This window comes from Onychostoma macrolepis, chromosome 12, assembly GCF_012432095.1.
Source record: "Onychostoma macrolepis isolate SWU-2019 chromosome 12, ASM1243209v1, whole genome shotgun sequence".
Taxonomy (NCBI): Eukaryota; Metazoa; Chordata; class Actinopteri; order Cypriniformes; family Cyprinidae; genus Onychostoma; species Onychostoma macrolepis.
In genome coordinates, this window is record NC_081166.1 from 10499558 (window position 1) to 10514233 (window position 14676).

At 39.6% G+C, this 14676-nt stretch overlaps 1 protein-coding gene across 31 annotated transcripts in view; it reads left to right on the forward strand.

The window, feature by feature from the left end:
- Nucleotides 1-14676, forward strand: part of tcf7l2 (transcription factor 7 like 2) — an 85411-nt gene that overhangs the window by 22751 nt on the left and 47984 nt on the right. For 20 of the 31 annotated variants that reach the window (XR_009273593.1, XR_009273594.1, XR_009273595.1 and 17 more), the window contains exons 4-6: nucleotides 3599-3700; nucleotides 10627-10674; nucleotides 11388-11447. Coding sequence is in view for 28 of the 31 variants with exons in the window: in XM_058792844.1 (XP_058648827.1) it covers nucleotides 3599-3700; nucleotides 10627-10674; nucleotides 11388-11447 (210 nt within the window). In the remaining 3 variants the exon portion in view is untranslated. The remainder of the gene's footprint in view (nucleotides 1-3598; nucleotides 3701-10626; nucleotides 10675-11387; nucleotides 11448-14676) is intronic. The other 11 variants (XM_058792852.1, XM_058792853.1, XM_058792838.1 and 8 more) reach the window with 2 other exon arrangements.

Consider the following 14676-nt stretch of genomic DNA (forward strand, 5'->3'; position numbering starts at 1 on the left):
CATCTCTAGTGGGAAATTGGCTCACTGAGTGCTTGCCAGACACCCTTACACCCTTTTGGCTTCAGGTTTTACTGTGTACATTGTTAATGTGGCTGGAATGCTTTCTAATGCATTGGTTCATCCCATGCTGGACAGCTGAAAACAGATCCACAGATATCCCTAGCCTCTCTGACAAAGTAGGCATCTGATTTGTCTGATTGTGGAAAAGCCTTTGCTCTTAATCCAAAAACAAATTGAACACGCAATTTACATGGATTAAATTTGGTTATCACATTCAGTTTTGTTTGCTCTAGTTTACTTACTGTTGCAAATGCTTCCATAATCCAGATGACTTTAGCTCTAGGCCTAACATTGTAAAGTGGATTTCTGGTTTGGAATGATTTTCCATGAAAAATAAAGGGTTTCTGTAAAGGTCAGGTTGCAACATTCAGCTCCAGATCCAGTTTAGGTGAAAAGATTTAGTCAGAAAACCTGATTAAGCAACTCGTGGTCTCTGGTGTTTTCTATCTCTGTGTCTTTCTGACTCCCTCTCTCTCTCTTTCTCCCGGAAGTCTCCAGGCAATAGAGGGACAGAGAGAGAGTTCATCCCTTTTGGAGGATTTAGAGGGCTCCCTTGTCTTTCACTTCATCAGAGACAATTGAGTCATTCATTCCCATTGTAGCTGTGCTGAGGCAAGGCAGGAGAAGGCGAGGCAAGGCTTGAGGGTTTGCTTAAGGGTGGGGGAGGCGAAGGGGAGCCCCTGCTGTTGGGGCCCCAGGACAGAGTAAGCACTCTGGGTAAGTCTGAAGACTGAGGGGGAGGGTACTGAGTTCTCCAGATCTCCAGAGCAATTTGTCACATCAGAATAGCACTTGAGTTACGTGGAAGGGGGCCTCCTAGCTGGAGAGTTTTTAGTAGGCAGAGAAGAGGCAGGGGGAGGTCAGAGGTCATGGCCTTCTCAAACCCAAATGGTGCGTCCGTCAGCATGCCCGGGGTGGTGTAGGGGTTGGGCTGCGAGGGAACACTGCTGGGACTTTGGCACTGGTCTAGGCTCAGCTTTCCTTGGCATGCTTGTAAAACCTGCAGGAGGGATTAGACCAAGGGAAAGGTCTGAAGTGTATATGCCTGTCAGAGTACGTGCACTAAGCTTTCAGCACCCACACTGGCAAAGTGTCACCTTTCACCCCATAAAAACTAAACTTCACAGCGCTGGAGCACAGGACATTACCTGGCCCTACTTACCAAGATATTACCTGGTCCTACCTACCAAGATATTACCTAGTCCTACATGCACACATGTTTCAAACTAAAACTTATTTGTGATTATTACGTGTTATTTTTTTATTAAACTTGAGCTGATTCTTAAAAATTTGGCATTCCTGTCCACCTGTCAACAATACGCTTCAATATCCCAGCTACCAGTTTGACTATTTGGAGGTGGGTATGATCAAGTTGAGGCCAAGGTCCAAAAGTTCCTCCAGACTGGATCACAGGAATGCATTCTGCTGTGAATCTACCTCTAATTAGCTCTGATTTAGTCCTGTTCTTGAAGACACATGAACAGCCTTACAACTACATCCTCACTTTATGGGTACTTGCTTAAATGGCGAGCCACAGAACCAGGCATTTTTTCTTCACTCTTTTTCTGTCTTTGGCAAAGTGGAGCTTGGAATGTCCTCATAAGAAGAGTAAAATCTCAAAGGAGGCCTGACAAGGTCAAACAAACTCCACCGATAGGCTGTAAGAAGGGAAGGCGTGAAGCTGTTTGATTGGATAGTGCAGGACAGAGAGTAGGAGCTGAAAGGTTGACCCTGATTGGCTGGATCGGGACAGACATGGGAATGGATTTGATTCTGATTTGTGGCTCACTTGGGCCAAGTTTTTTCAGTTGATTTGGAGCCCAGTGGTTGAAGTCCTGGCAGCATCAGAGGCCAAGTTACAAGGCCGACCGACTCGTCAGAAGTTTCCTATGGGGATCTGATGAAGTATAGCACAGCATGCATTAGGCCTAAAAAAGAGCACCGTTTTTTATGTAGAGTGTACTCTATAAATTCATTTTTCATGTTATGGGCCCAAGACTGCATCCAAAATTGCGCCAAGGTTAAGAAATTGTGCCCCGGCTGCTGTGTCTACCCCACCTTTCTTTCAGTTTTTTTTTACTTTTGTCCACCATTCCTCCGTCCTTCTGTCCTTCCTTCATTTCTTTGTTTCTTTCCTTTTTCTTTTCCATTCAACTTAAATGCTTCCTTAAATATATTGGCATTAACCAAGCCCACATGCAAATCCACTCAACCCTCCTATTTAGTAACATAGATGGTTTGAATGCTTATTTGAATTTATTTTGTCATTGAACAGAGCAGCGGTTTCCAATGGTCACTTTTTTACCTCAATGTTTGTTGCTCTTCAGGTTTCCAATAATAACAGCAATCAGGGCTCAGTTAACCCCTGACCTGTGTTATTCAGCTAATACAACAGCCACAGTTCAAGTGTTAGAAATGTGTGGACCCTCACACTTTTCCTGATGAGACACCCCGTGACTCAGATAGCCGAGTCCAAGTCATGTTCACGATCAGCCGGTTGTCTCTAAGCCTCTACAGAAACAGGTTAAAAGTTCAAGGGTCAAGTTCACTTGCTGTGGGCTAATGGACTAAGGACATTAGGAACACCAGCTTTGGGACAGTAACAGCAGGTTTGTAATGGGTCCCAGCATGTGATCTCTAAATGAGAGGTCTCTCAGGCACACAGGGTACATGTAAATGGGTGGTCTGCTAAGCAAATCCTGCAGTCCATGGGTGAGAACAGACATATGACCTCAGAGAATGTGTCCATCAGGGTTCAGTGCTGGGAGTTAGAATGGAGATATTATAGGCAAAAGAAAGATATACCGACTTCATGTCAACTGAATAGGAAACTCAGACTTTCACCTATGAATGCAGCCTATTTTGGGCATATGCCTATTACAAACCAAATGTTCAAAATCTGTTTTCATATATATTGAGCTTTCAAAAAATTATTTGATTTTACAGATTAAATTAAGAGTTGTCATGTCAAAAAATGTCATGGAGCTCTTCATGGTGATTATGGTGATTATTTTCATCTGTTGGCTGTAAGAGCGATGTAAGGGTTCATGAAAGGGCTGTTTGCCTGTGTACACCTCTGATAAAGTCCAGGTCAATCATTCACGGGGACAGTCGCTGCAGTGACTCAATGCCACACCCTTGTTATGTTTACTGGGAAAAATGTACACATAAAGTCCACCTGAAATTCCAGAGGCCAATAAAATATTTGTGCATGATTAATACAGGAAGAACAATCAAAATATTCACCTGAATGCATTTGAGTGTGTGGTTCAAAATGTGCTGTTTTTGTGAACGACAAGCATAAAGTGTAAATTAATCTTAACACCAGTAGTTTCAGTTTTCAAGAAGCTCCACCTCATGCATCATTTGACCTTGAATCTTTTTGACATGATTTCTTTTTGTTTACTTTTGCTTTCTATGTCACACATTTTTTTTTTTTAAAGATATTTTAGCTCTTATGTTGTGTTTCCCTTTGTTTTCTGCATTGTTAACATGTTTTTCTTTTGTTTTTCTCCATTTTTTTCTTTCTGTCATCCAGTATCTACAGATGAAATGGCCCCTGCTAGATGTTCAAGCAGGAAGTCTTCAGAGTAGACAAGCACTTAAAGATGCCAGGTCACCTTCTCCAGCACACATCGTTGTAAGTAACACCCATGAGTCATTGCATTTACAAAGCTCTTTGTTCTACAGCACAGTCCATAAAAACCAAACTACTTCTGGTATTGTTGGGTTCTTTGGGATATTACACTCCTCTCCTAATCCACAGCTGTCAATTGGTCTAGTGACCTATAAAAACTGTAGACCAGGGCTGTGTTTCCCAAAAGCATCGTAAGGTTAAGTTGGTCGTAGCTCCATTGGTTTCAATGGGTCTACGATGTACTTAAGCTTACGATGCTTTTGGCAAAACAGCAGCCTAGATTGTGTTGGAATATTATATATCACTTGGGTGTTTTGTAATGTGCTTGTCTATAATATGGCTTCTTCATGAAAACAAGAGGGTGAGATTTCAGTGTAGCTTAACAGTTTTTTTTTTTCAAGTGACAGAGGGCAAGACCATCTTTTTACAGTGGAGACGGATAATTAACGCCCATGCTAAGCTTGGTTCAGGCAATGAGTGTCTGGAGTAGAGATGCTATGTTTATTTAGCAGTTTTATACGCTGGATCCGTGAGTGCTGTTATCCATGTGTTTAGCTCTAAATTTATCACTCTTTTAAAATCTATAGACGATAAGGCCTTCAAGGTTAGAGACACGGCTGGGCGAAAACGATGTTACCATGTTAAATCATCAGCTTATTGATTCCTTTCCTTGGACAATAGACCAAATTTGATTTTGGTCTTTCCATTGTGGTGCAGGAGTTTGGGGGCTTCATTGCGTTTCCATAGTTACTGGAAGCAACAGAGTGCCTCCAAGGTCGTGTTTAGGAATATAAGAGAATAATCCATTGAATCCAGGATAATATTTTGTCAGAGAGATAAACACATTTTCAATATACAGAACTAAATTTTAATAGTTGTTCTTACTTTAAATTGGTGTGGGTTTGTGTGATTGGTTGGTTGTTTACCATGTTATCGTGTTATAATGAAATTAAACATTCTCAGTTACCTTTAAAGAGTCTGCATGGAATTAATATTGTTTTTGTTTTTTTTTAGTATGTACCTAATGTTTTTTTGAGACCATTAATGTAAGATTATACTCCTAAAAGTTGACAAAATAACTTTTTAGGACATTTATGCAGTCTTTGTTTTCTGGACCAAAAGTAGAAAGAAGAAAATCACGGTTGGCTGTGACATTGATTGAAAACTATTTGCTATTTAATGTTTTTTGTTTGTTTTGAGTCTCACTTTATTTTAAGATCCTTTTGCCTCAATATAAATGACTAATTTGCTTCTTATTAAAAGTAAGGTAGTTGTTAAGTGTAGGATTAAGGATGTAGAATATGGTCATGCAGTATATGTGCTTTATACGTACTAATAAACAGCCAATATGTTATTAATAGGCATGCTAATAAGCAACTAGTTAACTAGTGAGAATTGGTCACTATACTAAAGTGTTATCATATTTTTATGTTTTTTCCACTTGCTGTCTAATGCAATTTTAGATAGACTACCATTAAAAAGTTTGAGGTTGGTAAGATTTTTAAAGGTTTTGAAAGAATCCTCATATTCTCGCAAAGACTGCATTTATTTGATCAAAAATACAGTAAATACTACCTGATGAATGAAGTGGCAACTCTACAGTTGCTTCTACTGAACTGGTAGTAAACTATTTTTACATTTAAACGTAGGGTAGCCATCCCATGTACTTTTTTTAAGAGAAAGAAAAAAATGATTGTCCTCCCTCTCTGAATCATTAAATGTGTGGGAGGTAGTTAAGAACAGGCTCAGGTAAATACTGCACTTGAGTTTTATCCCTCTGACTCATGAGGCTGTAAATGCTTATCAGCACAGAGCAGTTTTCTCTATTGCCTTTTAAAACAGCCCTAAAGACCTACAGCGAGAGAGCAAGATGAATATTTTGCTCTGTATGGTGTTTAGCTATTTAGCATTTAAGGTTGTTTATTTATTTAGTTCATTTGTGCAATTCGTATCTGTTTGATCAAGACCTAACATGGTACTTTGCATTATTTCTTCATCCTTCCGTCTTTCTGTCTCTCTCGCTCTCCCATTCTCCTCTTTCTCTCTTGTGCTGACGTGTGTTTGATTTGATGTTTCCTTGGGTTTGCATCATGCCGTTGGTGAATCTATCTGGAGACAGTTGGTATTGTCAGGAATAGATAACTGTGGAATGCCCTGAGCTCTATATTTATTTATTTATTTATTTTTGACTCAAGTTGGCCTATATGCTGCCGTACGTGAAGGCCTTATCAATAAATTGTACCGTAAACAGTAGTTTCTCTTCTCTGTCGAATTGGAAGAACACCTGCCCACCTTGACCCATGGCTCTGAAGACGCCTGTCTGCCGTGGGCTGATAAGAGAGCGCCGATGGGCGTGAGATAAGGAACATAAGCCGAAGTTCAAGTGACCCAACAATCACCAGTGAGAGAGATACAAATGCACAGGTGGACAGCGGGAGAGAGGAGGTGATACCGTAAAAGGACAGCATGGCAATGAAGTGAGACGATGAACGAGACACAGAGAGAGACAACAAAATTGTCTAAAAAGTGTATATACAGCTAAAAGAGAATGAAGTAGCACACATGAGGATGATGTCTGACATAAGCTGCCTTCACACAGCATCAGAATACCGTTGTCAGTCCTATTTTAGAGTACTATATATGGTTATTTTCATACACAGCTCTGTTATAAATTGCATTTTATAACCTAAGTGACTCTTTAAAATTTTTATGGCTGTCACGAGAATAGAAAAAGGGCTTGACAGTATTTATTCATATAGAAAGTATTCAAGCGGCTCCTGTGTATGGATGCCCGTTTTCTTTAAAATATTCATTTAAAAAGTATTAAATGTATTATATTACATATTGTTTTAAATTAAAAGTTGTTTTAAAAAATCACATAATGAAAAATGAATCGGTTAAAAAGTTTTTAGGTGGAATTCAACCGCTAGTTAGTAAGTATGTTGTCAGTCATAAGCACTAAATGTGTGACCGTAGTCATAGGAACACTCCACACAATATTTTTTTGTTACAGTCACATGTGGCCATAGAGGTGCTACTTCATGCTGCTCTATGAATAGAGCACAGGAAGTAACCCTCTCGTTTCTGTCCACGCCCATAGAAGGCAGTGCCAGGATGTTTGAAGTACTCAAGAGCCCCGCAGGCTTTTCAAAGCCTGTTAGTCCCACACAGTCAGCATGCATTTACTACCTGTTCACAAGTCATAAAGAACACATCACTGCAAACTAAGTCCCGCAAGCCGTTTGTCCCACTGCCATCTCCACTAGCTTTTAATGTGATTTGTAAAGCCCATTCTTCATATAGACTGTAATATAGACATGACAATTCAGACAGGTAGACTGCAAAACACATGTGCTGTGTATTTGGCATTGGACAGAGCATGAACTCAAGGACGGTATGAGCAGGGATCATGCGATTGCAATTCCAGTGGGAAGGAGTTGGAAACAACGGAACGATAGACTTCCCCACATCTGTGACACATTGGCCATTCGTTCCGGGATCGGTTTCCAGTTTTCGTTCTCTTTCTCGACTTGTATGCACAGCTGTCTGTCAGTGTTTCCCTGTGTAGCGTTTCTTGGTGTAGGCCATATACTAGACTGGTATAGCCAGATGTTTAACTAACTCCTAAATTAATAAGTGCTGATTTATTCACAGACAGAAAGTGGAAAATAATAATAATAATAATAATAATAAATTTTATTTATATAGCGCCTTTCCAGAGCTCAAGGACACTTCACAATAAACTAAATAAATAAATCAATAAATAAAATAATAATAATAAAATAATTATTATTTTCCCAGACTCATCGTACTAGTTGACTTGAGTCTGCACTCTGTGGTAACCAGGGCTTGAAAACAGAAAAAAAAAAGTCAATCGGTTCACTCCACTTTAATGTTTCTGTTCCTACGTTCCTCTGTATTATTACCGTTCTAAAACCGGTTCGAGTAGAAAAAATAACGGTTAATAATGTTGTTTTTTAAAATTGTCTTTGCCTATAAAAATAATAATAATAATAATAATAATATCCTAATAATAATAATAAAGTACAGTGTTTTATTTACACAAAAAGAAAAAGAAAGAAAAAAACAGGAAGAGATGGTATCTTAACCTGCTGCGCTTAGTTACAGCCAGCATCATCTTTTCTAGATTTGCCTAAATACTAAACAAAAGAAAAAAATATGTTAATGCTTTAAAGACATTAAAGTATTTTTAAAGATATTTAAAAATGTTTGCTGCATTGTTAAAAAAAAAAAAAAAACGCTACTTGTATAAAATTGCGTTTTGAGGAAAAAAAAAAAAAAAAACAGGCTAAGCCGTGTCGCATTACATTCAGAAATAATGTAGGCTAAAATGCCGGTAAATCAAAATGTTTGCAAACATTATAAACGCAGTTATTAGTTTCTCTCCACAACAAATCCTCTAAACTTAAGGATATAGCCTAGGCTAGGCTATAAAAACGTCAATCCAAAAACAAATTAGAGGTAAAACTGATGCCTACCTCGATGCCTACCTTGAATCCAAATGTTTGCATATTCGCGACGTATCTGGATGCTAAAATATTATTTATTATAGTCTTTGTACTTTCATCGACGCAAAACATCATCCTTCACATCGGCTATCAGCACACTGAGGCGGTGGTCACGCTGAACGCAACAGATTGGACAACGGAGCACTGTAACTTTTTATACGTTTCTTTAACTGTATTTTATTTTGATAATGAACTGGCTGCAATGTCGCATTTTTTTTTCGCTGCAGGTGCGTAAGATCTGTTGAATCCATCTTACACTATCCTCGGATAAACTCTTAACGCTGGTGCATTGCCATTGCGACTTACCTATGAAGAGTTCACAGCTGAGCGTGCGGGCATTTCACTCGCTGGATGCATCAGCGTCACATTTGCATAGGCCGTACTATTTGAATTCCTGATTGGTTGACAGCAAATTTCAAATATTATATGGAACGATAAAATAACGTTAATGGCCATTTCAAATTTTCGATACTGCTCGGAACTATAAAATTTGATTTTGTTTCTGTTTCCGGTTCTGTTCCAGTCAAAATTTCGTTCGTTTCCGGTTTTCGTTTTCGTTCCTTGAACTGGTTCAGAGCCCTGGTGGTAACCATATCCGGGTTAAAGCTAGTGCAGACATTTTGCAGGTCAGGTGACGTGCTAAATTGATAGTGAATGCTGCATGTGTGTTGGAAATTATTTTATCCAACTCATTTTATAAAAAAAAAAAATCCTTGAACTAAAATTTCGTTGGTTTCATTGTTTGTATTTTAATGCTGCTCTCTAAAATAATGCTGAGGCAAAAAGATACACTCACACACACAACTTCATGCAAGCGCACTACACACTGTCTAATACACACTCTCTTACACACACATTGTCCTCTTGCTCCGAGTCTCGTTGAGACTGGACAATGTCTCCATTGTTTTCTGGGCTTTCACAGGCAGCAGGGGACGGCTGGAGTGTTAACTATTTCCCCACGAGGCCCCACAGCAGTGTGCATATGCGTGCAAGCACTATGTGCAAGTGAACCAACAGCAGGAAAATGCGGGAACAGTGAGAACGTAGGGAGAGGAGGAAGAATAGAAGGGGTGGAGTTTGGAAGAATAGCTGGAGGAGTCCTGGTCTGTTCCTGTATGGTAATTAGTATTTAGGAAGTGATGGAATGTGTTGCGTTTTAACAGAACGGGACCTCCCACCTGAACTGCTGTACGATGAGGGCATGATTGCTGTTTGCTGTCACAACACGAGTCTGTCTGGGAGCTGGATTTCAAACTGTTCTTAAAGTTGAGTATTGATATTAATGTTAAAAATAAAGAGTGAACTAAATGAATCACACAGATAAAGCATGCAGGGCATTTTCCCAGACTCCAGCTGAGTAGGAGTAGCGTCTCAAGCTAGCACAGGGCCTGTAGTTTTTGCTGGGTAATTTGCTGCCTTTTTTTCGGACTGAATGGTGGTGCACCTGGACTGGCTTGACAATGGCTGGGAGGGCCAGAGGCATGCTGGGAAACCCCAGCCCCCTCGCTGTTAATGAGGACCCCAGTGTCACAGCAGCCACAAGACACTGAACCAACTGTCTTTTTCTTCTCTCCTTCCCTTTCTACTAACTGTTTCTCACTTTTCTCGCTCCCTCATTCTCCATAGGGCCTCCGCCTTTTCCTTCCCGTCTTTTTTGGTGCTGTTTGGTGCATAGTGATGTAACCACGGCCTGTTGTATGTAACTGTAACCGGAGTTGTGCCGCTTCTGACAGGACCATGTGAAACAAGGAGGTGTCACTTGTCCTGAGACCTTTGGCCAAAGCTTGGAGAACATCTCAGCGTGTGCTCTTGTGTAGTGCATGAGAGGCCTCCCTGGAGCATTTCCTTAACCAAACTCAAGGAATGTCAACACACTCTTTTACGAGGGACCTGGTGTCAAGGTCATCAGCCCTTCAGCCGTTTATATTGTTATGCAACCTTGTGAGTGCAGGACGCTCACACCTCTTGTGTGTTTTCCCATTAACAGGACCATTTGTAGGGCAATGTAGATCTCTTTGAGCAGCAGTGAGATAAATGGCCACTTTAAATCTCCTCATATTCGTTCTCAGATTTGAATCCAGATTTTCCCTTTAGTCTCCTTTAGAGTTTCAGAAGTCTTCTCATTTTTATATTAAATATTTATTTAAATTCTTTTCTTTTCAGTAAATATTTTATGGTATGGCAGCTAAGAGGCCAATTGAATTTTATCTAAATAAATTAATGATAACTCTAAATGTTACAATGGAATTATGCATCCCAAAAATATGATATAATGAATATTAATTTTGAGATTTTTTAAAAGATTACATTTAACAGTGTTAGCAAATTCAATAATATTAGCATGTTGTGCACTATAATATGACATATTGTGCATACATAATTTGTTTCTGTTGTCTTAAGGTATTTCAGGAGGAACGTTTGAGATGCAATGCCATGCAAATGTTTGGGGTCAGTGAGATTTTTAAATCTTTTAAGGAATTAGTATTTTTATTTAGCAAGGATGCATTAAATGTATCAAAAATGAGCATAAAGACTATAATATTACAAAACGCTTATTTTTAAAGTAAATTTCCATTTTTTCTAAAGTTTTATTCGTCAAACAATTCTGAAAAAAATGTATCACAGTTTTCTGTTTTCAATAGTAAAAAATGTTTCATGAGAAAAAAATCGGCATGTTAGAATAATTTTGGAAGGATTTGCAGGGCGATTGAGAATGCCATTAAGACTGAATAATAGATTTGTGAAAATTTAAGCCATTGCTAGTCTTTTTTTCTCGGATGACATGGTGCAACAGGAACGTGGTGTACAAAGCCTCAATGCCTAAAGCCACATCAGTACTCTTTTTGTCAGTCAGTTCAGTTGATGTAGACACACTGCCAACATGCTAACAATATCACAACCTCAAATCACAGTAAATAAACATGCACTTGCGTATTCTGCGTGTGTTGTATGTTGTATGCGAAATATGTTTGGGCTTGTACCTGGCAGCGGCCTGACACTGCAGTCAGAGAGGAAACAGACAGGGAAGGAGAGGGGTGGCACACACAGCTAGACATTTTTGTGGTTTTAAAAGTCATGCCTTTTGCCTTCATGCCCTGGTTGAGTGATGAGTGTACCATGTTCTCAATTTGTGACACGGGACGTCCGTCTTTGCCTTGCAGGGGCCCTTCTGCTTGGAATTCCCCGGACAGACTGATCTGAGTCTTCACCAATTACAGTTGGTGAGAATCCTGAATTCCAAGTTTCTTGCAGCTGGCTTATTGATTGTTTAAATGAATTACCTGCTGGAAAATCCGGTTTCAGCTGGTAGCTGATTTTATAGCTGGTTATTTCCTGTCCGAGCTGGTCATTAGTTGGTAGACCATCTTAAGTAACCAGCTAAAGGTGGTCAAGTTGGATTTTGGAACGTCGTGGCTGGGTAACTAGCTAATGACCAGCTTGGAAGAGATTTGACCAGCTAGAAACCAGCAACCTTGTTTCAGTTTTCCAGCTTGAGCTGGGTTTTCCAACAGGGTAGAGAATAGAGAATATTATAATCATTACAATGAGAGATGTCAAAAACTATTTTTTATTTTGATAACAGTGCAATGTTCTGCTGTATTTGATATTGTTTGTTGCTGTGTTCTTGCTCTTTTATATAAAATGGGGTTGAGTCTGCTTTGCATTTGTACACACACACACACACACACTCACACACTCTCATGAGCAGACTTGGCTCTTGTGCTTTAGTTTGTGTGGTAATTGTAAACTGTTGCTGTCCTTTGACACGATGCTTTTTGTCTGTAGCAGGATCCCTGTTACGATATACAGTGTTTGCGTGTAACAGGAAAGCATCAGCGCCACTCCAGCGGTGCAAAATTCAGCATCTCTGGATTCCTGGCAGCCCGAAATGCCTCTTGAGCTTCATCTTTGTCTGCTCGCAGGCCCCGTTTCAGCCTTGTTAATTATTTTCCTGCATCTTCCGGAATGGTGGCGATTATTTCTCTCTGATTTCTTTTCCTTTTCTCTGAAGCAGCTGGCGTGAAGAGGATGCTTTTCATTTGTAGCATCTGGGGTTGAACGTTTGCCAGCGAGAAGTTAGGAGGTGGAGTGGTTTGTGTTTTTGTGTGCACACGCGCACCCATGTGTGTGTAAATGTCTGCGTGACTTGGTTTGCGTGGGTCGAGGTTAAGGATGTTTGGATGATACGAGGCCTTTTTCTAATTGTCCGACATGAGGCAGAGGGAGAGAGAAGGAGAACGGCGAACGAGTCTGGCACCGCTCTTCAGTTTTGATGTGGCGCGGAGTGACGCAACATGGGGCCACTGCCGCTGAGTGTCTCAATTGCGCCTCTGCCCTCCTTGATGGACACAAACAGTGTGTGGAATTCGAAAGGGGGGCACGATGGGTAGCCTTGGCCTGCCAAAACTCAGCAGCGGTGCAAGGATCAGTGGGGCGAGCGATTGTTTAGCTCATCTCCTTGTGTTTAGGTCTATAGAGAAAGCTGTGGCATTGTGGGATGTGCTTGTCTTATTTTTGTCCTGTCCCTCAGGGTCATGTAGGTCATTTCGAGATGGTAACCTTCATTCTGTGAAAAGTCTTGTGAGATTTAAATTGGAGTCCAGCAGTAATTCCTAAAGCTAATCTTAAGCCAAATCAAATCTTGCAAGAGTTTTAACAAAACATAGTATACATCTAGGCAGAATTATTGCTCCTATACTAAGATTTTTGGATAAAATAAGTGCAGTTCTTGAACATATCTTAAATTCTCATTTATTTTATTTTAATAAGTATATATATATTAGTGCTGGACAACGATTAATGGTTTTTAATCGTGATTAATCGCATGATTTTCTGCGATTAATCACATTGTTATGCACAAAATTCAATAACGAATTCAAAAGTGTATTGCGCACTTTTTTCATTTGAAAGTACTGCTATAAGAACAAAAGTGCAATAACATTTGGTTTGCAAACACTTTAAACAAATAAGGTGCTTTTTTACAGCAGTATTCCTTTTACATAGCAGCAGTTAAAATATTTCTTGTAAATCTCAACTTAAACATTAATGTAATCAAATTAAATATAAGACCAAAGCTATTTGCCACTGCCAGGGTATTAACGTTTTTATTAGTGCTGTCAAACGATTAATCACGATTAATCGCATTCAAAATAAAAGTTTTTGTTTACATAATATGTGTGTGTGTACTGTGTATATTTATTATGTATATATAAATACACATGCATGTATATATTTAAGAAAAATGTTATATTTGTATTTTAAATATATTTATAAATTCTATAAATATATATACATGTAAATATTTTCAAAACATACTGTATGTGTGTGTATTTATATATACATAATAAATATACAGAACACTCACACATATATTACATAAACAAAAACTTTTTTTTTGGATACGATTAATTGCGATTAATCGTTTGACAGCACTAGATTCTATAGAAAATATTTTATAGTTTGTTATAGAAAAACAAGTTGCTCAGAGTCCAGAGGCTCGATCATGACAATAACAGGCTCCTTCCGAGTAGAGACCTGCACTATCGTGGGACCCAACACAGCAGAGTGCGGCGCGGGACAACACTTGATGGGCAAGTGCGGCAGCGGGCAGGTAGAGACTCGTGTGTGGGATGCAGGAGAATAAGGGTGTACTCACACTAGGCAATCTTAACCGTGCCCGAGTGCATTTGACCCCCAAAAGCCCGGTTCGTTTGACTAGTGTGAGCGCTCTGTGCCGCACTCGAGCCAGAGCGCGGTTCAGTTGGGCTGGGGCGCTGTACGCATGTAGTGTGAGCGTTAACCACACCCGAGCGTGGAACTTCTGATATGTGCAGCACGATTGCATGAACGGCAAAAGTGATAGATCTGTACAGCAATATATTGTGTGGTTGCCGTGTATTACTGTGTCCCAAACGACTCAAAATAATAAACCGCAAAGTTAACAAAACGATGCACTCCACTGTGCTGACAGAGAGTGCTTCTCTGATGTCTTCATGTGCTATCGGAAACTTCCTATTTCCCACTTATGAAGTCGTGATTACTAGCACGTTACATTCTTTTCTGTTAAAAATAACAGTGAACAGTGGTTTGTGAATGTTGACGCTTAGCCTAAATAATTTCATCGGGAGCGTACATGTGAGCGCTGCTGCAGTCTTAGGCTCACTCTAAATGCTCTCATTGGTTGCGACGCGTGATGACACCCATCCCAAGCTAGTACTGATCAACATCCCACCCCTCCTGTGACCCATGGTTTGTCTGTATGTGAATTCAGAGCCAGTGAGCAATGGACTTTCAAAAATATTGATAATAATAATAAAAACTGCGTTAATGCGCGATAAAATAATTGTCGGCGTTAATTAATTAATGCGTTAACGCGATAAAAACGTGTTAACTTGCCCAGCCCTAATATATATATATATATATATATATATATATATATATATATATATA